This window comes from Gadus macrocephalus, chromosome 12 (assembly GCF_031168955.1).
Source record: "Gadus macrocephalus chromosome 12, ASM3116895v1".
In the NCBI taxonomy this organism is placed as follows: domain Eukaryota; kingdom Metazoa; phylum Chordata; class Actinopteri; order Gadiformes; family Gadidae; genus Gadus; species Gadus macrocephalus.
In genome coordinates this window covers 23,906,288-23,927,961 of record NC_082393.1, presented here as the reverse complement: position 1 = coordinate 23,927,961, position 21,674 = coordinate 23,906,288, and the positions used below count along the sequence as shown (strand labels likewise).

General features: G+C 45.7%; 4 protein-coding genes across 6 annotated transcripts in view; 2 read left to right on the top strand and 2 right to left on the bottom strand.

Annotated features, from left to right (window-relative positions):
* Window positions 1-8,907, bottom strand: part of pip5k1ca (phosphatidylinositol-4-phosphate 5-kinase, type I, gamma a) — a 17,724-nt gene extending 8,817 nt beyond the window's left edge. Inside the window, exons 1-2 of the mRNA XM_060066292.1 lie at window positions 8,775-8,907; window positions 6,615-6,621 (exon numbers count right to left, since the gene is read on the bottom strand). Of these exons, the coding sequence (XP_059922275.1) occupies window positions 6,615-6,621; window positions 8,775-8,907 (140 nt within the window). The remainder of the gene's footprint in view (window positions 1-6,614; window positions 6,622-8,774) is intronic.
* Window positions 8,908-9,440: 533 nt separating this feature from the next.
* Window positions 9,441-12,587, bottom strand: LOC132469742 (ras-related protein Rab-11B-like). The gene is made up of 5 exons (XM_060067752.1): window positions 12,389-12,587; window positions 11,403-11,598; window positions 10,738-10,931; window positions 10,540-10,620; window positions 9,441-10,436 (listed from the first exon to the last, which is right to left on the bottom strand). The coding sequence occupies exons 1-5, from the start codon at window positions 12,426-12,428 to the stop codon at window positions 10,291-10,293; spliced, it is 657 nt and encodes a 218-aa protein (XP_059923735.1). The 5' UTR covers window positions 12,429-12,587; the 3' UTR covers window positions 9,441-10,290.
* A 557-nt stretch (window positions 12,588-13,144) lies between these two features.
* Window positions 13,145-20,041, top strand: hnrnpm (heterogeneous nuclear ribonucleoprotein M). Of its 3 annotated transcripts, XM_060067750.1 has the most exons (16): window positions 13,145-13,405; window positions 13,804-13,985; window positions 15,495-15,547; window positions 16,245-16,252; window positions 16,400-16,493; window positions 16,655-17,101; window positions 17,233-17,386; window positions 17,491-17,540; window positions 17,643-17,703; window positions 17,815-17,928; window positions 18,051-18,095; window positions 18,188-18,289; window positions 18,374-18,475; window positions 18,580-19,181; window positions 19,295-19,346; window positions 19,663-20,041. In XM_060067750.1, exons 1-16 carry the CDS (start codon window positions 13,329-13,331, stop codon window positions 19,824-19,826), a joined length of 2,307 nt encoding a protein of 768 aa, XP_059923733.1. In that variant the 5' UTR covers window positions 13,145-13,328; the 3' UTR covers window positions 19,827-20,041. The 3 variants fall into 3 exon arrangements, with proteins under 3 accessions (XP_059923733.1, XP_059923731.1, XP_059923732.1); XM_060067748.1 differs by having other exon boundaries at window positions 13,146-13,405; window positions 15,495-16,252; XM_060067749.1 differs by lacking the exons at window positions 13,145-13,405; window positions 13,804-13,985 and having other exon boundaries at window positions 13,992-16,252.
* Window positions 20,042-20,289: 248 nt separating this feature from the next.
* LOC132469741 (mitochondrial import inner membrane translocase subunit TIM44-like) overlaps window positions 20,290-21,674 on the top strand; it is a 7,850-nt gene continuing 6,465 nt past the window's right edge. The window contains exons 1-4 of the mRNA XM_060067751.1: window positions 20,290-20,369; window positions 20,724-20,831; window positions 21,222-21,395; window positions 21,551-21,631. Coding sequence (XP_059923734.1) covers window positions 20,340-20,369; window positions 20,724-20,831; window positions 21,222-21,395; window positions 21,551-21,631 — 393 coding nt within the window. The 5' untranslated portion in view covers window positions 20,290-20,339. The remainder of the gene's footprint in view (window positions 20,370-20,723; window positions 20,832-21,221; window positions 21,396-21,550; window positions 21,632-21,674) is intronic.

Genomic DNA, 21,674 nt, shown 5'->3' with positions numbered 1-21,674 from the left:
GCTACTAATCAATGTTTAAAAATGCTTCAAATACAAAGGTAATGCACCATCCCTGCCGACAGCGGGAGAAGCGGTGTTTCTGCCACATGGCTGGAGAGAGGGACGGCATGGTTGGATGGGATGGCCGTCTTTCCGCCTCATTGCATTTAATCAGAGCAGGGCTGGAGGACTCTCTGCTACCACCATTACACCGTCTACACGGCAGGACAGACTGAAGGAGGACAGACTGCAGCACACACGTGGTGGAAAAGGTCTCTCCTACACAGCGGGAAAGACTGCAGCAGGACAGACTGCAGGAGGCCCCTGATGGAAAGGTCTCTGTCGCCACAAACACAGTGGACGAGGTAGGGGATTTAACAAGGGGGCGATACCATTCACCTGAATTTGACATTCTTGATATGGAATGGAATTAACCCAGCCGTGGAAATTAAAATGTTGAACCAAGAGCAAGAGGCAGAGAGTGGGGATAAGAACACAGAATCTAAACCCTGGTTGAAAGTCATCTTTAAATGTCAACGTAAGATATATGAGATGAGATCACATCAATAGTGGCACTATATCAACCCAGAAATCAATAAATGGTGACTTCCCCTTTTGAGTAATTCGGTGGTCTAAAAATACGGTTTGAATGAAGGCACAATTATGACTATTACACTCCTGGTAGCCATGGTACCTGCGAGGGAACCGGGTTTGGTTAGCTAGGCACGTACACACAGGAGTCCTGGCTTCTTATAGGCTAACCACTGAGCCTGCTGTTTACCAGTAACCCCTGCATGGCAGCCCTCTGAGAGCCAGTGCTGCGCTACACAGAATGGACGAGTGGCAGTCCATCACTTCATGCAGATGAAGGGCTGAAGTCAAGCCGGTTGCCAAGCGATGCCGATGTGTACTTGACTGAGCCTAGGCTGAAAAGCCATTACCGACACAGAACTACGGGCGGGGAGGGGGGGGGGGGGGGGGGGGGGTCTTTGGTGGCGCGGGGAAAGGGAAGGTGGTTTCACAGGGGTTCTGAGGACGGTACATCTGTCTCTGTCGCTCTCCTTTCACTCTCTCTCTTCTATTTTCCCTTGCCGCTGCTTTCGTTTTTCCATTTTTCGTTTTAATACATCCGCCCCGTATTCAATTATCGCCCTTGTGAGTCTGTATCACTGGCGCTCCAGGCGTGTTTCCCCGAGCCCCGACGCCACCGTTCTGCCCGCGCTACCTCTCCAACGCGGGAAAAGATTCGATTATGGAACTAAATTATCAGGGAACTCCAGCCAAAAATGTTCACGAGCCGGCGGTAACAGTAGTGAATCAGGATTTGTTGCAGTACTATGACAAATAGATTACTGCATTGCAAATCAAAAATGTTACGTCGAACAATTTGACTCCCTGACTTCTCATTTCAGGTTCACTTACTGCACGTTATCTGGACACACACACACACACAAACACAGACAGACACACACACACACACACAACACAGAAACACACACACACACACACACACACACACAGAAACAGACACGCACACACACACACACACACCACACACCACCAACCACACACACACACACACAGCCACACACCACACACACACACACACACACACACCACACACACACACACACACACACACACACACACACACACACACACACACACACACACACACACACACACAGTGTCTTGATGTGCATATCAGATTACTGATATCCCATTTTATGCAAGGACGGGCCAACAGATCTGTGTGATTTTCCAAGCTTCCTTAAAGTGACAATCCTTTAAATTCTCTATTTTTTGAACGTTGGTTGTGTGTGCGAAATATGTGACAGCCCAGAACAAAACAATTTAGCCAGAGCTTACACCCACACTCATGCATTCACAATTCACAGAGGGTAACATATGCCCCTGTCATTTTGGTGTCCCGTCGATATTGTGGCAAGGCAAACATTACATTGCACTTTGATTTCCTCTGATTTCCTCTGGAAATGCAGAAGGGTGCACCTGACATTTCTGGATACAATAACAATATGATAGTCTGTACTATCCATCGACCCATTGACGTGACAGGGAATCCTTATACGTGTATTGTATTTCAGATACCCTGTGCTAATACCATATCCTATTTCAGCGTGGCAGAAGGCGTGACAGCCAGTACCATTCTAGTATCGCTGAGCCCTTCGGTCGATGTTAAAGCTCGGTGAGCTATACTAGCCATAACTAACCAGTGATTGCATGGAGACTCTAGCTCTGACTCCTAAAACATCACACTGGAAAATTCGATGAGATTCTGCACCCTTTTTAGCAGCCTGGTATCAGGTTGAAAAATCGCACATGTGTAGGCTAGGCACGCACAGACACACAGACACACACACACACACACACACACACACACACACATACACAGACACACAATTCTCTCCTTTCCTTGTTTCCATGGCGCCCCGATTGAGGTCAAGCAGCTCTTTTTTTCCTGAGGTACGCACGTGTGCGTTGAATCAGCATACACATGCTGTTGTCCACACAGTATCATGCCGCTGGTAAATAGGGCGATAGCATGGCAGCAGCAAAACCACACATGCTAAGTCGCATTAGATACTCATGCATACACCTGGGCCTGTATTGCTGCAGCAGCACCCACCACACATAAATATTTGCCTGCAGATTGCACAACCCACAGAAGCACATAACAGTCCACACGACGGGCAAATTCGTCAGTAACATAAATGAATCAAATAATATCATTAAAGTTTAAACACAAACTCTAACTAGTGCCTGGACCTTTTTGCCAAAATGCACCTGGAATTTGGTAAAGCCCTCAAAAACATAGAGCTTCTAATTTGACCGTGTGTACTGTGTACGCGGTATTTACAACCAAATCCAAGTTTGTTTCAGCACAACACATGCTTAATGAATTATTTATGATAGTGTTTGCCCCAGCGGTGGCTATGTATTTATCCACTGTAAACAATCACAATGTGACCTAATGCACACTGAAAAATACACACAGTGTGTGTCTGTGTGTGTCTATCCCTGTCCCAATAAACGGGGGACATCCCCAGAAGTTAGCTGGAAAGATCTCTGTGGGGATTTCGCCACAAGCTGTGCAGCTGTCATCGCCTCTAGCTATCATCCGACTGGCTCTTCATTTCCTGCTCATACAAGAGACCTCACCTACGGTACGAGTAAACAAAAAGCAGAGCCATCTGTGAGCGGCGCCAACGTTCAGTATGAATAACAAATCAGTAGTTTGCATTTCACCCAATAACCCAGTGATTAATAACACAACAGTGGGGAGGGAGGGGGGGTGGCCCCTTAGTCTTGGCAAGAACAGGCCAGGGTTGTGGTTGGATTCTGCTTAGGCTATAGTTGAGACGGGGATCAGTTTGGGGGTCAGTGGAGCTGTCTCAATGTGGGTCACCCGTCTGTCCCAGCTGAACTGTCTCAGAACGGCATCACTACAACATTCACCATTGATCTAAACAGGGGTCTGGGTGCATGAATTATTCAGTGACCACACAAGTCACCTCCTGTATGTCTCCCAGCACCATACACACACCCACAAGACAGCCCACGAACAGGTTCAAGTAAAAGACCGAATTATCATATCATAAAATTGGCAAATAGGCTTCAGCACACCATCTGCCAGTTTCATGAAGAAAATGATTTACTCTCTCTCTCTCTCTCTCTCTCTCTCTCTCTCTCTCTCTCTCTCTCTCTCTCTCTCTCTCTCTCTCTCTCTCTCTCTCTCTCTCTCTCTCTCTCTCTCTCTCTCTCTCTCTCTCTCTCTCTCTCTCTCTCTCTCTCTCCTCTCTCTCTCTCTCTCTCTCTCTCTCTCTCTCTCTCTCTCTCTCTCTCTCTCTGGTTGGCAGAGTGGACTGCACTGGTGTCTGTGTGCAGAGGAAGGAGAGAATAGACTACGCTCTGTCTGCTTCCAAGCCTGTACAACATACACAACGCCGATGATGTGTACTAGAGCGCAGTAGGCCTGGGGGGGGCGAAGAACAAGAGTGGTGGAGGCCGGGGGACTGTCAGTGTCAGGGGTGGATGGTTATTCGGCCTGCCAAGTCAAGCCGGCTGTCATTATGATCAATAACGTTAAGGGAAACAAGCAGGCTGTAATATATGCCTTCCAGCTGGTTTCACGGGCTGCCGGGGAAGACTTGCTAGAGACAAATGAGGATCAGGATGCATGCATGCAGTTAAAACAGGGAGCCTGCAGGAGAATCTATTGTGCCACTGATTAAGACGTATCAGGTTCTGTTTTGGGATAGCCGATTGGCCTAGTAGGTCAAACATCCAGTCCCTTCAACACAAAGGAACATGGTTATGATTTCTTGCAGAGGAGCAATTAAGGTAGTGACACAGGTTCATGGTCACTTCTTGTTCCGCTAATCCCAATCGTATTCTTTCCGGGTCACTTAATCGGATTAGACATGAGACAAGATTGCGAACTCGCACACTGAAAATCTATCCTAGAAGCAGTGTCTCCTCTCTCTGTTTTCTAACTTAATAATAGAGCTTCTGCCTCCTGCCTGAAAAAAAGACAGTCGTGACCAGAAACCAGTCGTGTAGAACTCCACAGAGTGCAAGACACTGCATGACAGACATCTGTCCCAATGTACCTTCCAAGCCAGGCGACTTTTAAACGACTTTGCACTTTATTTGACTGCACAGACGAGTGTGAAGAGGCTTGAGTGACACTCAGGGTGGAGGGAATTTAACAGCATCAGATACGTGACTCATGCCCACTTCTCTCAGTCCTTCAGTCCAGCGGCACAGTGAGAACCTGGCTGATGGAAACGGTAGGTTTGCAAGCGAAAATGTCCCTTTGAAAAAAAAAAGCGAATGGAAAATTCAACTGACCGATCAGGGATGTTATGCGACTGGTACGTGTCTTGGTTGACCTTTGCTGTGCCCCGTCGAAGCCTTAAAGCGTTTTCCATTCCGACTTTCCACCTCCGAACATTAATTAACGCAGCATAACACTGCACGTGTTTGTGATGTTATCGGATTGGGGTATAGACTTTTGTACTCGCCGATACCCGATACTGCCTAAAGGGCAGTTTCGGAGGAATTTCTGATTCTGGTATCAGTATTGGAACAACTCTAATAGAACAGAGAACGATTTGAGTCATAAAAACAGGCTTAATTGCTTACAGACGTGGGCACTCTTGATGGACAACCACATACACCCCGTGACTACAGGCCAATCTACATGAAGAACTTCTCGTGACCTGAGGAAGAAGTCTGTCTGGGTCATTGATGCAGGACAGATACATGATGCCGCCAAGTGAGAGCTAAGCATGATGCAAGGACACACAAGCATGGACACTGTGATAAAATTCACAATGAAAGCCGTGAGCAAAGAAAGAAAAAGGAAGTGAGAGGCATGAGGGGGAAAACAATCGAGTAGCTGACAAAGTAGCAGTTAAAGTGAGAATCGAAGAAGCCCAAAAGAAGGATGTGGAGATGTAGTGATTCTGTTACTGACACTTTCGACTGCAATTTTCTAATTTTTCATCGTCTCACCTCTACTCTCTGTTTTCTTCTGAGAATACAATGACAGTAAATAACATTTCTAGGAGCAGTGGAGATGCATGGGACACAATAGGGAAATTAAGTATATTAACTGCTGCCTTGAGCCCATAAACTAAGGTCTAACACAGGGAAAAACAAAGAAGAGCAGGAAAGGGTAGATGTACTAGTCCTACTCCAATATATTATAGTCAGGGTCGGGAAACTAGGTTTACAATTACTTCCATGGAGTTATGACTTTTAATCTTAGCTAGCCAGAGGTAACTTCTATGCAATAAGAAGTGCCCAATGGAAAGAAATAGATATGGGTCATCGTCCATAGAGAGAGAGAGAGAGAGAGAGAGAGAGAGAGAGAGAGAGAGAGAGAGAGAGAGAGAGAGAGAGAGAGAGAGAGAGAGAGAGAGAGAGAACGCATGGTGGAAGACACAGTTGGATCAATGGTTAATTACACAGGTGGAAGCCCACCGTCACGCCTCCATCAGCAGTTCTGACAGCCCACGTGAGTCAGATAAGGAGACGGAAATAGAGGCAATCCAACGGATGATCCCCGGGCATCTCTCCCTGGAGGAGGAGAGGGGTACTCCGGTTCAACCATCAAATGCATAGCGCCCTGGTTGGAGCTAACCATACCCCAGTATGAACGACAGAGAAGATGAGCCAGTTTGATTCTGTCAGTCTTTTTTAAGGGATGCAGGACAATGGTCAATCGAGGCAGTTCACACATAGACAAATAGACGCAATTTATACTGCCCACTGTGATGCCCTCACAACGTTTGTTCCCACGTCCTCCAGAGCAGTGGACACAACGCTTGGTTTGAAGACACCCCCTTGGAAAGAACTGCCACCTTGTATAAAAGCGAGTCACATGCTTACATCTTTCACTAAGATCATCAACAACGACTCTCCGTTTGAAGTGTTACGTAAAGATAAAAATGTGTATTTTGATTTGTAGGCACTACAAGGTCATCATGACCTTTAAGACCTTGTGACATTTAAAACGCCTTGCATTGCCAGACGTTGGTACAGGAGGAGAGGAACACGCTCCATCCTCCCAGCTGCACTGCTTATCACAAAGACCAGCTGCACCTCACCGCGGCTCTGAATCACGAGCCAAATCACACACAACAATGAGGACACCAAAGGACCCCATCGACAACCTTAAGCACATTCACAAAGTACTAGTGGATGCTGGTTCCCGTTCACCACATTGACCACAGGCAGGCATCTGTAGGCATCAACCGAACTCACTTCTAGAGTGGTTACGATACCAGTATCGGAAGTTCGGAGTACGCAAGTCTATGCGCCGATCCATTACTGTCACGTGACTAGCTAATTTACTACACAGGCAAAGAAGAACACAAACACGTGCATTGTTATGATGCGGAAAAGCGTTATCTCCATCCCACGTGCGTTCAAGCTACCAAGTCGGAATAACATGCAACAATGCTAGATGATGTGTCAGCATACACAAGGTATACTCAGAGTCAGGAATCGGAATTAGGTATCGGGAAGGAAAAAATGGTATCCGTATATCCCTGATCCTTACACGAATTAAGAGTAGAAATACAATATAAGAATGCAAAATAGCAGGAGCTAGATGGTTTAGATCCCCTGTTACTACAGTTTACCTGTAGGCATCCCCTGACCTCACTTCACAAGAACTGCTGGAACACACAACCGCATGATCACTAACAAACCATCCTGACTGTGTTCTGTGTCATCTCAAGGGCCCACTGATCAGTCTTGAGGTGTATAAAAACCTTACCAATCCGACCTCAATATGGTAGCCTACAAGTTTCAGAGATGCAAGATTTCACTCCATACACCGGACAATGAAACAAGAGGTTCTTGGTTATTCATTATCTTGCCACACCTGGATATCAGGGGCTATTCTGGTCCATAAAATAAGTGCATGTGAAAAGAAACAAGTGAGTACCAGAAAACATTTGGTGGAAGAAGGGCACTGCTGAATAATGCATCTAGGTTGAGCTATCCAGCATTCTTGTGCAAAAGCTAACCCACTCTCTGTTGAGCAGGGAATCGTTTCCTTTCACTTCATATGAGTGTGCAACAAGTAGTATGTTCAAATTAATCAAAATCTACTAGCAAACGCCAAGTCCAACATTCACATTGAATATCGTGTTCAACGTCAATACACAGCCCAACTTGAATACAGCATGTCCCTTTGTAGGTTTTTGATTCAATTAGTCTGGAAATGTTGGCCCACCCGCAGGAAACTATTGTTCAAGTCAGCAATTTCCCTGCCCGGTTCTCCCAACCTTGAAATACGGCTCTGGGTTCCACCCAATATAATGTGAGCGGCATTGTCGAGCACATCGACACACAGGCATGATTTCTTTCCCAAAGAACACACCCTAGGTATTTGACATTATCCGCCGTAAAAAACAAACTGGATATGTGTATTGCTGAATAACACATAGGCCTGCATTATACATGCAAATGATAATACACACACACCCACAGTGCATGAATACATAACCGTTATTCAGTAACCAACGTGCCGCTTATGAAGACGATCAACCATCTTCCCATAGTATCCTCTCCTTTGTATATTAAAGGCCTATATATTCCATACACGTATTATTTATAGTATTAGTAAATAGCTCGAACGATTATTGGCAAGAACAATTAGGCTAGCTGGTCACTTAATTTAAATATGACGAGCATTTTACTTCTACTCAAAGAAATAAATTAATGAATGCCTAAACACAAAAAAAAAGCTTAATTGCAAGACAACCAAATCACTATAATTAATGAAACCTTCATGTCTGCCTACGTGCTGTCAGGATGCGTGGATGCTGGAGACAGCTCTGTGCAAACAGCATCACTTGAGCACAAATGCGTTGCCCACCTAGAACCTCCTTCTGCTGCCGACCTTACTACACCCAACGTAAAGGGTAAAACAGCAGGCGAATTAAATACAAAAAGCTGTCTTCTCGCTATTGCATGTATATAATCGTTGCTGTGGTTTACCAGACGTGTCATATGGTCTTTGGAGAATATGTTTTCAGCGGATGTTTACTGGCCGCCGCCGCCGCCACCTACACCACAAACTGCCCAGCGTACCCATCTGCCCAGCGCCTAGCAGGCTACTAGCATGCTAGCAGAGATGATTCGGTACTTTTGGCCCACAAACAGTATCATCGAGGATATGTGTGTAACTGAGTGAATAGAAATACAAAAATACCAGGACAAAATGGCATAGACAATTGATTGTAACAGGGACGTACCCGTGTCACCGGAGTCGACTCCATAGCTGACTCCAATGACAGTGTCCCCATCATCAGATGCTGTGGCGCCGGATACCGGGCTGCCTTCCCTGGCCTCGGACAGCCCAAACGCTCCTTCGGCTCCTGCCTCCATTCAGACTCCCGGAGATAGGGCGAGCCCTTCAGAAGAAAGACCCGCGATGACGGTACGGTGTCGGTGGATAACCTAGCGCGTTGAACACGACTGACAGCAAATGGCGTAAATTACACCGATAAAATAGTGTTTGTATTCCGCTACGGCTCCCTCATCCGTGCAGTGGATCGAACTGGGTTGCTCCTCGGCAGTTCTCTCACATCGACTGAACACAGTACCCGTGGCTGTTATAGGGGAACAGGCAGCCGCAGCTTGGTTTGGATTCGAACAGTCTGGCTCCCTCTGACTGATATCTGGGTCATTGCAGCTGTCGCTTGAGCGCAGGTTATCTATTTGGCCCCTGGGCCTGGGTACATTTTTCGTTTCATGTTGAATTTGAACCAATACGGTAATGCTTTTTATCCTGTATCCTATACTGTGTGTGTGTGTGTGTGTGTGTGTGTGTGTGTGTGTGTGTGTGTGTGTGTGTGTGTGTGTGTGTGTGTGTGTGTGTAATCAAATATCAGTCCCTCAAAAACGAACATTTGACAGAATACTTTTGTAAAGGATTTTATTGCAAATTTGTATGCATTTTTACGTAAAGTAAAACTTTAGCCAGACACATTTTAATAAATACAGTGAGAAATCATACTTTTAATACTGCCACATCAGGTGGCGTTCATTTGCCAGTGTTTTATTTACACAGCAGCACCATCTAGAGGTCACTGTTGAAATGCACCAACGCATACAGTAAAGTGCATGGGCCAGTAAAGGCTGAATTATATTAAACTGCATTGAATAGCTGCACGGTTTAGTGGTGGCTGTCTATGCTGGTACTAGCGTTTATTTAAGTGTGTTGATCTTCATAATGTGTAGTTGTGTCAACAACAAAGTAACATATTAACTATTATCCTTTCCCGGTTGTTTTCCACTCAGCTACAAAATGGAGGGGGAAAGAGGAAGCGGACCCCTGTTGGCTACACACGTGACAAATAGACCTACCACAAACCTCCGGTGGCTATTCAACGCAGAAGTACAAATCAACCTTTAAAAGGTTCCATGACTTTCATCAAGCTTCATTCAAAACATGCACAATAGCCCCTTTCCTACATTGCAGGAACTTTCACATCGTCTCAATTAAACAACAAAAACTTGCCGTACAAAGTGAAATAAAGGCTTTTTCTCAGTTTCTTTCTTCAACAACAAAAGAGAAGAGCACAGGTGAATTTACATATAACAGAAAAGGACTGTACAACCAAGTAAAACTGAACAGAAACAGGGGCATTGGTCGTGAGCTGTGGTATGGGGGAAAAGTGAATGGGTGGGGGGGAATTTGATATGAAGAGAGTGTTGTGCCGTGTAAGAGAAGATCAAGTGGGACAAAGACACAGGTGTGTTTGGAGTTCACGGGCCTTGACAGCACGGGAGTTTATTGCCCTTCTGGCTGTCGGTGGTGGGAGGGACACTGATGTCTACCACGTTGTTGCCTGGAGACTCGTCGTGTGCAAACCTGTCTGCCATCTGCTTCTGTGACACGATGCGGTAGATCTCTGTGCAAAGATTAAAAAGAAACAAATTAAGTATATTTTTCTTTGATTGAATGCAACAATAAGGACCTACAAGGAATCATGTCCCGTGAGAATCTCTTCCTACCTGCCAAAATGTTTTTGAATGCTTCTTCCACATTTGTAGAGTCCAGTGCTGATGTCTCAATAAAGGAGATGGTGTTCTTTTCTGAATTAGGGACACGGAAAGGATACATCAAAAAACCATGTCTGCTTGCGCACAGATGTCTCAGAGTCAAACCCTGAGAACCAGCGGCTGATAAGCAATGTTTTCTAGGGGGCTCACCTGAGAAGGCGTGGGCCTCGTCCGTGGGCACGGCACGCAGGTGGCGCAGGTCGCTCTTGTTGCCCACCAGCATGATGACGATGTTGTTGTCGGCGTGGTCCCTCAGCTCCTTCAGCCAGCGCTCCACGTTCTCGTAGGTCAGGTGCTTGGCGATGTCGTACACCAGGAGAGCCCCCACCGCGCCCCGGTAGTACCTGCAGGCGAACCACCGATGCAGGGGAAAGGATTTACAATGAGTCAAATGTACTATTAATGGTTATTAATGTTTTTAACTATATTGAAAAAGAGCATCTTGAGGAAATATTTTCATTAAGGCCCTCCCAGTTTTGATAATGGTGCCAACATGAAGATGAAAGCTTGACATTGGTGATGACACAATGTGTGGCTATTTGGTGCTATATAAGCTATAAATTGCTTTACGTTGTTGATCAGAAATGCATGGCAATGACATTGGGAAGATGTATATCAGAGCAAACATTAATAAGCTCTGTATACTAGAAGAACAATATGAGTGACATTTTATTTCTCTGCATTCATCTTTAACAACAGAGTCACTGTCGCATGTGATCAAACAATATATTGACCACAGTGGTAGGGCAGACGCATGTGGATGCATCAATAACACATTTCATGTGTTAACGTAACACAAGCTCAACCCGACTCACGCTGATGTGATGGCTCTGTAGCGCTCCTGGCCAGCTGTGTCCCAGATCTGAGCCTTGATCATCTTGCCGTCCACCTGGAGGCTGCGGGTGGCGAACTCCACCCCGATGGTGCTCTTACTCTCCAGGTTGAACTCATTCCTCGTGAAGCGGGAAAGCAGGTTGCTCTTCCCTACTCCTGAGTCACCGATTAGTACAACTAGAAGCAAAACACACAACTTTCAGCCATAAAGATCTTGTCACTCTATGACAGATAATAAAAAATATATATGCTTTTGATCCGATTAAACAAGAGGTAGCATATCATTGCACGTCACACAGGGATGAACAGTGCCCATGAAACAACCCCCCTTATATAGGATTACATTAAATTTCGGATTCAAAATATCTGGGAGGATCCAGGAAAAATGTGATGCAGTTTCTGAACATACTGCGTAACTTGTTTACACTAAAGACCAAATTTGGAAAAGTGATCCTACTAGCCTTATTCTTGCCTTCTGTTATGAAATAGACAATCGTTCGGGATTGTAACCGCATAAAACGGTTACTATGGTTCAATACCAGACTTCACAGCCATAGCCTACACGTTTGTCTTGTCACTTTTCTGATTAATTCAAAAAGATGTGTACGATATTCTTGAGTTATATTCAATATGGTTTATACAACATCCAGTTATGAACTCGTGTATCCATAAAGGACTATTTCGTCACCTTTGTGGTAATTGTGGTAAAGTGATCTGCCTCCATAACGTTGGTTTTATGTTCTGACATACAACTTGCTTGTATGTCAGAAAAACTCAACGTAGACAAGCCATACCAATACATCGGAATAGTTATCCGTACATATTGTAGTTGATAGTTTACTAATTACAAAAATACTTATGTGGTAAAGTAGCTTGTATTTACGCACTTGTGGTGGTACATCATGGTTCACATAGCTAGCATGCTAACCTAGCTAGCTATCAATTCGTATTTATAATGCTCACATACCTTTGAACAAGAAATCATATTCATCGTCTCGGTTCCCCATGGCTAGTATTGATATTTTATCTAAATTAGTCTCACAACACCTTTAACTGAATATATATAAAATCAGGTCCAGACTAAAAACAATGGTTGATAACAACACGGGATGCTGCTAGCGGCGTCCACAAGGTGGGGTGGCTTCCTGGGAGGATGAGGAAGCGGAGGAAGAAGGAGGAGGAAGAGGGAGGAGGAAGAGGAGAAGGAAGAGGAGAAGGAGGAGAGAGGAGGGGGTATGGGACAACATTGGTGCTGGTTGTCTATCAATTTAAATAGGTGGTAATTGAAAACTGTCTCTTAAATAGAAATGAACCTTTATTGTATGTCAAATCTACGGAAGAGGATTAGGCCCACATTTTTTCACTCATCATACCACCAATACCATCATGTTGAATTAAAAAGCCTTTGATTCTGCTTTGAGATTCTAAGAGTTGAATTATGAAGCCTTTTAATGCACTCAATCTTAGTACAATTAGTTATGTATTGTGAAATACCTATATCGTACTTTTGAAAAGGTAATGTGTATAGTTAGTTAGGAGACAAAACGTGCCCTCCAAAGAATAATAAACTCAAGTCCCGAAGGCATATTATTGTCAAGAAAACTAGGGTCCTAGAAATGCGGTCCTTGAACTGCAGCAGGCATAGACGGCAGCAGGAAGGCAGGAACCCGCAACTAGTGGTGCGTAAACTCCCAGCATCCTCTCGGCCTCTCCCCTTGGCAACGTCGGGGAATATTTAGAAGCGACGTTTTCTGTCCGCCATTTCAGTAGCTTGGCACGAGACGGACGGAGCTGCCCTTCGGATTTGGTTCACCCTGTTTTGATTTGCATTACATTGGTTTGCAAAGTACTTTCTCTATATCGTCCCGATTAATTTGACGAGGTAACCATTTCAACCGCGCAAGAAGATGTCGACCGAGGTTAAGGTTGAAGCCGTCCCCGAGAAGCCAGTCCAGCCTACTCCGCAGCAGCAGCCATTGCAGGGGTAACGAACCTTCCCTCCCGTCGACTCATTCAAGGGCTCTTTGTTAGCGTTTCGTAGCCTGAACATGCTACATGGGTCATTTTATTTAGGCCATTTTGACACGGGTATAATGTGAAAAAACATTGCGTTATCTTGGTTATTCGTATGTTTATAAAAACGAATACACCCATTGGTTTTCCTTTCACAATGCGTAAGTCGCAGAAGCGCTGTAATTATCTACGCGTGGCCGGGATCCGTCTAAATCCTGGAACGCGAATGTAGCCATTGTAGAATTTAGCACTAACGTATGCCAAACCGAAATGTTAAACTCTGGACACGTATACCTGATGTTTTTAAGTTGTTGGTGGAAAATAACCACGAATATTGTACCTTTTGTGTTTGTTTGTTTTTTTTTACAGAGAAGTGAATGGTAAACCTAAGCATGACTCCGGGCCCAGCAGAAAGGAGAGGCCCCAGAAGAGAGGCGGTGGCGGACGATTTGAACCCTATGGAAATGTGAACAAGCGTTACCGTGTGTTTGTCAGCAACATCCCATATGATGTGAAATGGCAGGCACTCAAAGACCTGATGAAAGAAAAAGGTAGGGTCTCCGGTGATGGATAGAATACTAATATTTTCTTTTCTCCATTGCTACTGCAGAGGTTGCAGGTTCAGTGGTCATTTTGATTGACTACTCCAGATTTGAAGGGATCGAGGCTTTCAGGGTTTTTGTAAGGGTGTAGTTGGAATCAGTTGAACGGATATAAATGTATTTAAATAAAAAAAGAAATAGGATTTCCGCTTAACTTAAGATATCCACTTTTTTTGTCTACATGGATTTTGACCGAACTTGCTGATGCAAAGCCGACCTGGTTTCTTTGAAGAAGAAGTTGTACCTTTTGTATTGTTGGTGGGAATTCCGTGGTTTGGAATCATCTATGGGGTGGCGCTGTATTTTTGGACTCCCTGAAGTGCAGTTTGGAAGCACATACTACACCAAATTGTTGTGCTATGTCCACTGGTGAAAGCTGCCATTTTATAAATTGCATTGTTGCATTTTACCATGGCAGAGTCAACACTTCTTGAGCTTGTAATATCGATTTTATACTGGGCTTGTAAAAACCGCCAATCTGTTAATTTTGTTCCTCAGGTATGTGGCTTGGGAAAGCCTTAGGCGTATCAAATGCAATGCAACATATACATCTGCTTTAAGTACGCTGAAGTGTGTGTTGAAGAGGTCATCAATTGCCATTTCCCGGTGGATTATGTTGTGGTTGTACAACTGACTGTGCAGTTAAATTGCATTTTCTTTTTTAGGTTTGACCATTTGACACAGCCATTGTTTCTCAGCAGGTCTCCATGTTGTGCCAATCACAGATGTGCGTTTGGAATTTCTTGGGGTACAGGTCTACAAAACGAAGCAGCTTCTTACGTCCTGTCCTTGTCTGTAGAGGTTTGGTCAGCGGTGTTAGTTCATTGAACACTCATGATCTTCTACTAGCAGGGTACATGCATTCTTTTAAACAAAAATCAGAATCGTTGATTTTGCTCTCAGGTCCATTTAGGGAGCAGATGTTGGAGATTGCCGAATTTCTTTCCCCCCCTATTTTGTGAAGCCAGTTGGTAGATTGTTTCTCTATAGTTAGTCATCAGCAAGAAATGTAGATTTACTGGTGCATCGACTGCAGTTGTCCTTTTGACAAAGTCTTAACTTGGTGGTCATGTAGTGGGCTAGACAGATTGAGATTTAAATTGAAATTGGGACAAGTATGCAATGTGGCTTTTCGATGGCAGCGCAACCATTTCCAGTGGCTGACCGCTATTCAAACTCCAGTTGTCCTCCGTTATGGCTCATGGTGTTCGGGGGATATTACAAGGACAGGCTAAGAATTTAGTGACGTATTTACACTCGCCCTGTGCGATACAAGCTTGCTTTTTGTAGACCTGTACCGGATTGTGTTGCTGCGGACGCTGAGGTGCGGGGAAGAGGCTCTGGACTGTCAGTCGGAGCCCGCTGTCACCAGCCGACTGTTGTGTCTGCTCTAAACCCCCATTGTTCTCTCGGCTTCTCTCCCTTTGGTGTGTGTCGTCTCTGGAATCTGATTTGTAGTGGGTGAGGTAACGTACGTGGAACACTTAATGGACGCAGAAGGAAAATCAAGGGTAAGTGAAAACACATGAATCAAAACACTGAATAACGATAGACCGACCCACCGTCTCCTTGGGTTTATTGTAATTGTGGGGAATTGTTGTGACTCTGAGGGGCAGCGTCTCCGATGGTGGCTCGCAGGATGAGTGGATTCGGTGTTGTCTGGCAACTCTCATTGAAGCCCTCTCGGAGGCTTATCTTTATCTAGCAGGTTTCTCGGTAGCCAATCTCGGGAGATTGCCAACGATGTTGTGATTTTCTGTTGTTGGGTTACAATGCGAAGTTTCATGGGGGTCCGTTCCGCAAGAGGTTGCAACACGGTGGTTACTCGTAACTCCTTCTGTAGAATTGCTTCAGTGGCACAGAGGCTTTTACCGGAAAATCTTTGGCGGTGAATATTGGAAAATCCTTTTGAGAAGGGTTTGTAATTGGCCAATGCTACTTTGGTATTGAATGTTTAATTCTAGTTGTGATCAATGGTTTATGATCTGTTAACCTTGAGTGTATGAAGGCAAAACCAAGTCCTGTCCAATACTATTTGTATTTTTTTGTGACGCTTCACATGTTGTGTGCATGTCATTTACTTGTGATCAATTATATCTGCCACTTATAATGCCAAAGTCTCTTAATCTCTGGAAAACAATCGTTTTGCTAACTTGAATGTCCTTTCCCCGTTTCCGTGGTTTCCGTGGTCATCTTCAATCAACAAAGGGTTGCGCGTAAGTTCTCGATTTTTATTTCCCCCCCACGCTGCTTCCACAACGACAACGAGTGCTGGTGTTCTTTATTGCTAAAGCATAGTCCACAACCAAAGTCTGTTTGTATAAAACGAGGTGCGTAGTCACGAGTCACTTCTTTCTCCTCAGTGTCGTCGAGTTCAGGACTGAAGAGCTCATGAAGAAGGCTGTGGAGAAGGTCAACAAACACATGCTGAACGGGCGTCCGCTCAAAGTCAAAGAGGTAGAGCTCACAGTGCAGCCCAAAATGACGCACTCATTTTACTTTGAGACACTTTGAACCATTTCGTCTTTAGCGGAAGCTGGTGATCGCCTGACCCATTAATCCCTCCGCTTTGTCTGCCTTTGCTAACATGTGCTTCTATTCCCCCCCCCCCCCCCCAGGACCCTGATGGTGTGATCGCCCAGAGGGAGGCTCACAAAGCCCAGGGCGGCGGCGGAGGGCCCGGCGGCCACGGAGGCATGGGCGGGATGGAGCGGATGGACCGCATGGACCGCATGGGCGGCATGAACATGGACCGCATGGGAGGCATGAACATGGACCGCATGGACCGCATGGGAGGCATGAACATGGAGCGCATGGGCGGGATGGAGCGCATGGGAGGCATGGACCGGATGGAGCGCATGGGAGGCATGAACATGGAGCGCATGGGAGGCATGGAGCGCATGGGAGGCATGGAGAGGATGAACATGGACCGCATGGGGCCAGGCCCCGGCGGACCCCCCACCGTGAACATCCCACCCAGCCTGATGAACAACCCCAACATCCCCAACGAGATCATCCATGGCCTGCAGGCCGGCAAGATCGGGAGCACCGTGTTTGTGGCCAACGTAGGCACCCTTTGGTTTTAAATACGGTTGTGGCAATGCCGCATACTTGAAACGTTGAATTTGAACCCCTCACAAGTAGGCGATGTAGTGTGCGCTTCCATCTTTTAACGGGTGTTGCTCGTGTTCCGCAGCTGGATTACAAGGTGGGCTGGAAGAAGCTGAAGGAGGTGTTTGGCATGGCCGGCGTGGTGGTCAGGACGGACATCCTCGAGGATAAGGACGGGAAGAGCCGAGGAATGGGCACCGTGACGTTCGACATGCCCATTGAAGCGGTCCAGGCTGTCTGTATCCTTTCTAATTTGAAAAGCAATGTCATGTTCCTTTTGTTGGTTTGTTTTTTATGTATTTTTTTTGTGCATTTAAATACAATTTTCCTAAACTATGCTCAGCTATGTTCAATGGCCAATTGCTCTTCAATCGGGTCATGCACGTCAAACTGGTAAGTAATCTACTATATTAACAAACAAAAAATATACACATTTAAACACTTTCGAAAAGTTGCCATATCATTTTGGGAAACATCTTATTTTTTTTTTTTCAGGATGAGAAATCTCTTCCCAAAGGAGATTTCGGACCGCCTGAGAGACCAGCTGCTCTTCCTCGTAAGCCGACCTCAAAATCTGCAAATGCATGCAATGCGCATTGAAGATAAAATGTATTGATTATGAAAACGAATGGCCATAAAGTTAATTGGCCACCTTTCGTCTGTCCAGGTGGCCTGAGCGGTATTGGTCTTGGGCTCGGGCCAGGGGGCCAGCCCATCGATGCTACCCAGCTCAACAGAGGAGAAGGCAGGGGAGCCGGGATGGGCAACATGGGTCCCGGAGGTAGTTGTTAATTCAATAAATAGTTTTCATCAAATGAAGAGCGACACGTTGGCTGATCCTTGACAAACTTATCAAATGAAGAGTGACACGTTGGCTAATCCTTGACAAACTTTGGCTTGTAGGGATGGACGGAATGAACTTCGGTGGGATGGGAGGCCGAGCAGGAGGTATGTCTGCTCATGGAAACTAACAAAACCATCGTCAACAAACTGGTATGTATTTCCCAGGGCTGTGTTCCTTAATGTGACTTTCGCTTCAGGTATGGACAACTTTGGAAGTGGAGGTGGTGGTGGTGGTGGTGGAGGAGGCGGAGGAAACAACATGGATCGTTTCGGGCCCTCTGGCATGGGCAGGATGAACGGTAAGGACTATACCTTGCTGCATGCGGGGAGCGTCTTCGCGTGCGGCCGGTCTCCTCTAATGGTGTGATCTCTTGCGTCTTCAGAGATGGAGCGTGGGATCGCTGGTGGTTTCGACCGGGAGTTCGGCCGGAATGAAATGGGCATGACCCGCAACAATTTTGGAGACTCTTTTGATAGAGGCGTGGGTTAGTACTTTTCTCTTTAAGTTTGGTGACGACGATTGGCGTCATTTCTCTATTTGGTTGTTGGTACCAATGATGACCTGTCCTCCCTTCCATCCGACTTGTAGGGAACTCCCTCGGAGGAGACCGTATGAACTCTGGACTGGATCGTCTGGGGACCGGACTGGACCGCCTGGCCGGAATGGACCGCCTGGGGATGGACAGGCTGGACCGCGGGGCCGACCTGGACCGGCTGGGGGGTACCGGCGGCTTCGACCGCATGGGCTCCGGGATCGACAGGCTGGGGCCCAGTATGGACCGCCTGGGCTCTGGCCTGGACCGCATGAGCTCCAGCATGGAGCGCCTGGGCCCCGCCGGGTTCGACCGCCTGGGCCCGTCCAGCTTGGACCGCATCAGCACCAGCCTGGACTTCAGCTCCCCGATGGGCATGGATCGCATGGGCAACACCGGGCTCGACAGGATGGGCCAGAACAACTTTGACCGCATGGGGTCTTCCGGGGGTCTGGATCGCTTCCCCACCGGCGGCCTCGACCGCATCGGCTCCAACATGGACCGCATGGGAGCCGGGAACGTCGGCGCGCAGTTCGACCGCCCCGCCGACATGGACCGCAACACCTTCGGGGGCAACTCCTTCGTCGGGGCCGGGGCTGGGGGACCCGGAGTCGGCGGCGTCAACGCCAGGAAGGGCTGCCAGATCTTTGTCAGAAATGTGAGTGATCTGTGAAGCATTGTGTAAATGTTGATGTTTCGGTGATTTTTGCTTACGATATTCTAAATTGTACGCCGTGATTGGACTGACCTGGTGTGATTTTTGTCTTGCAGCTGCCCTTTGACTTCACATGGAAGATGCTGAAGGATACCTTTAGTACATGTGGTAAGAACACAAACCACACAACAGCCCTTCTGCCTCCACCGTGCTACACCGAGACGATGACCCATTTACATTGAGAGCATTTAGCAGACGCTTTTATCAAAAGCGACTTGCAATAAGTACATTTGTCAGAAGAGAAACACTACATCTGTCGGTACAGTAAGGATATTCATAGAACAAGTACCAAGCACTTAACGATCGCTCGGTTAACCCATCCCCCTTATACTAAGAAGATAGCTAGGATAAGATCAACCCAAGGTTGTCATTAAGCCTGAAATATTCCAATTGTGACTTGACGTTATCTCCTTCACTTTTGTAGGCATGGTGCAGTATGCGGACATCAAGATGGAGAACGGCAAGTCAAAGGGCTGTGGTGTGGTACGCTTCGACAACCCAGAGACGGCGGACCGCGCCTGCCGAAGCATGAACGGATATCGCCTCAACGGCAGAGAGATCGACGTTAGGATCGATAGAAATGCATAAGTTCACTTTTCCGTCAAAGTTCCATATGTTGTCCTGATTCCATACAACCGACCTGTCATTTGAGTGACCGTTCCAACTTTTACTTGGTTTATTAGTGCTGTTTTAGTTATTTCCCTTTTTTAGTGACCACATTTCTATGATTTGTCATTCTTTAACTGTCAAGGCCTTTGTTGTTTAAGGTGTTTTGATAAATAAATCTTAACATTTGGAAATTATTGGGTTGTGTTTGTTCCTGTGCACCATTTTGTATTCCTGATAAACACTACTTAAGTGTTAAGTTGAATGAAGCACCAACAAGTTGTGAACTTGCCAGATCTATTTCGTTTCTCTGCTATAGCTTATTTTTTAACCCATATATTTTTCGATAATTAATTTCCAATTTATTTATCACTTGCTTAGTGGAAAATTTAGTGCAGATTAATTTATCTGCCAGAAACATTTGAAATAGTGGAAGCTCCTCCCACCGTAGTTGATAGGTCATCACCGGAAAAGGTCACATGCAAAGCAACCAAGATGGCGGCCTCCTTGTGTTTGTGTTCTCAGGTAAGTTTTGAAATAAATGCTTCCGAGTGCACACTTTCTTTAGCCCCACCTGCTTTAACGATCTAACAATTATAGCAACACAAATTTTATTTTAAATACCTATCACTAAAAGAGCGTAGGCTGTTTACGAGATCGGTGGACAATCTGACAAAGCCGGTGGTTGGGCAAAACAACATCGGGTTCCGAAAGTGTTGAATCCAACCTTAATCCTCTATATACTAATCAAAACACCATCTAAATTAATTTGCTTTTCCGTTTTTGTGCCAATGCTTTGAGTATGAATGCTTCGCAGCATATGGATAACAGTCCTTGAGTTGGGGATACTGGGTTATTTTGTTTTTTCCTATGATCTAGATATGTGTCAGGCGATGTGTACAGGCATGCGGTCCTTCTTACATGCCCCTGCACAATAATATACATCACATCTACAGAGTATGCGGATCCCTCACCACCTCTTCACAGGTAGTCTTTACACCGTCGACCACCTCAATTGGTTCTTCTGAACTATGAAAACAACCTCCTCATCCTAAGAACTCTGACTATTATATTAAATTCAAATTTTACGAGAACAGGGCCATCTAATTGTTTGGGTATTTGACTCCCAGACAAAAGAGTTCTGGCTTTAGGCTTCTTTAGCAATATGTTTTTCCTCCGAAGTCACACTATCTGAATCCACCATAAATCGAATTGGAGGAATGTGTATTGCCAAATTAAATTGAATACATTTAAATTTAGGGCATTTAGGGTGAATAATAACAGTTTGCCTTAAAGTATGTGCCAAAAACGAAATAGAGGGCATGAAGAAACAAGGGAAGTTATCTCCATGTTGATGTCCTCTATATTCACTCCCAGGTCCGGCACTCGTCCAGAGGGGAGGGCCGGAAGGGATTCATTGGGGGGTTCCTGGAGAACCTGAAGCAGGAGCTGAACAAGAACAAGGAGATGACCGAGAACATCAAGAAGTTCCGCAAGGAGGCCCAGAAGCTGGAAGAATCAGACGCACTTCAGCAGGCTCGCAAGAAATACGTCAGTGCCGAGCCCGATTTAATAAACGGTGTACTGTACATTAATGAGATCAACGATATGATCCCAAGATTTGAAGAAGATGAGTTTGAATTCAGATTGTGTTCATGGTTATGGAAGAGGTTGTTAACAAATGTTCCGACTCATCTTTCTCTCAGAAAACGATAGAGTCTGAAACGGCGAAGACCTCAGAAGTACTCAGGAAAACGTTTGGGACCATCTCAGAGTCAGTGAAAGAGGTATGTGACAATATATTTCTACCTTCTCTTTTCCTCTTCAGTT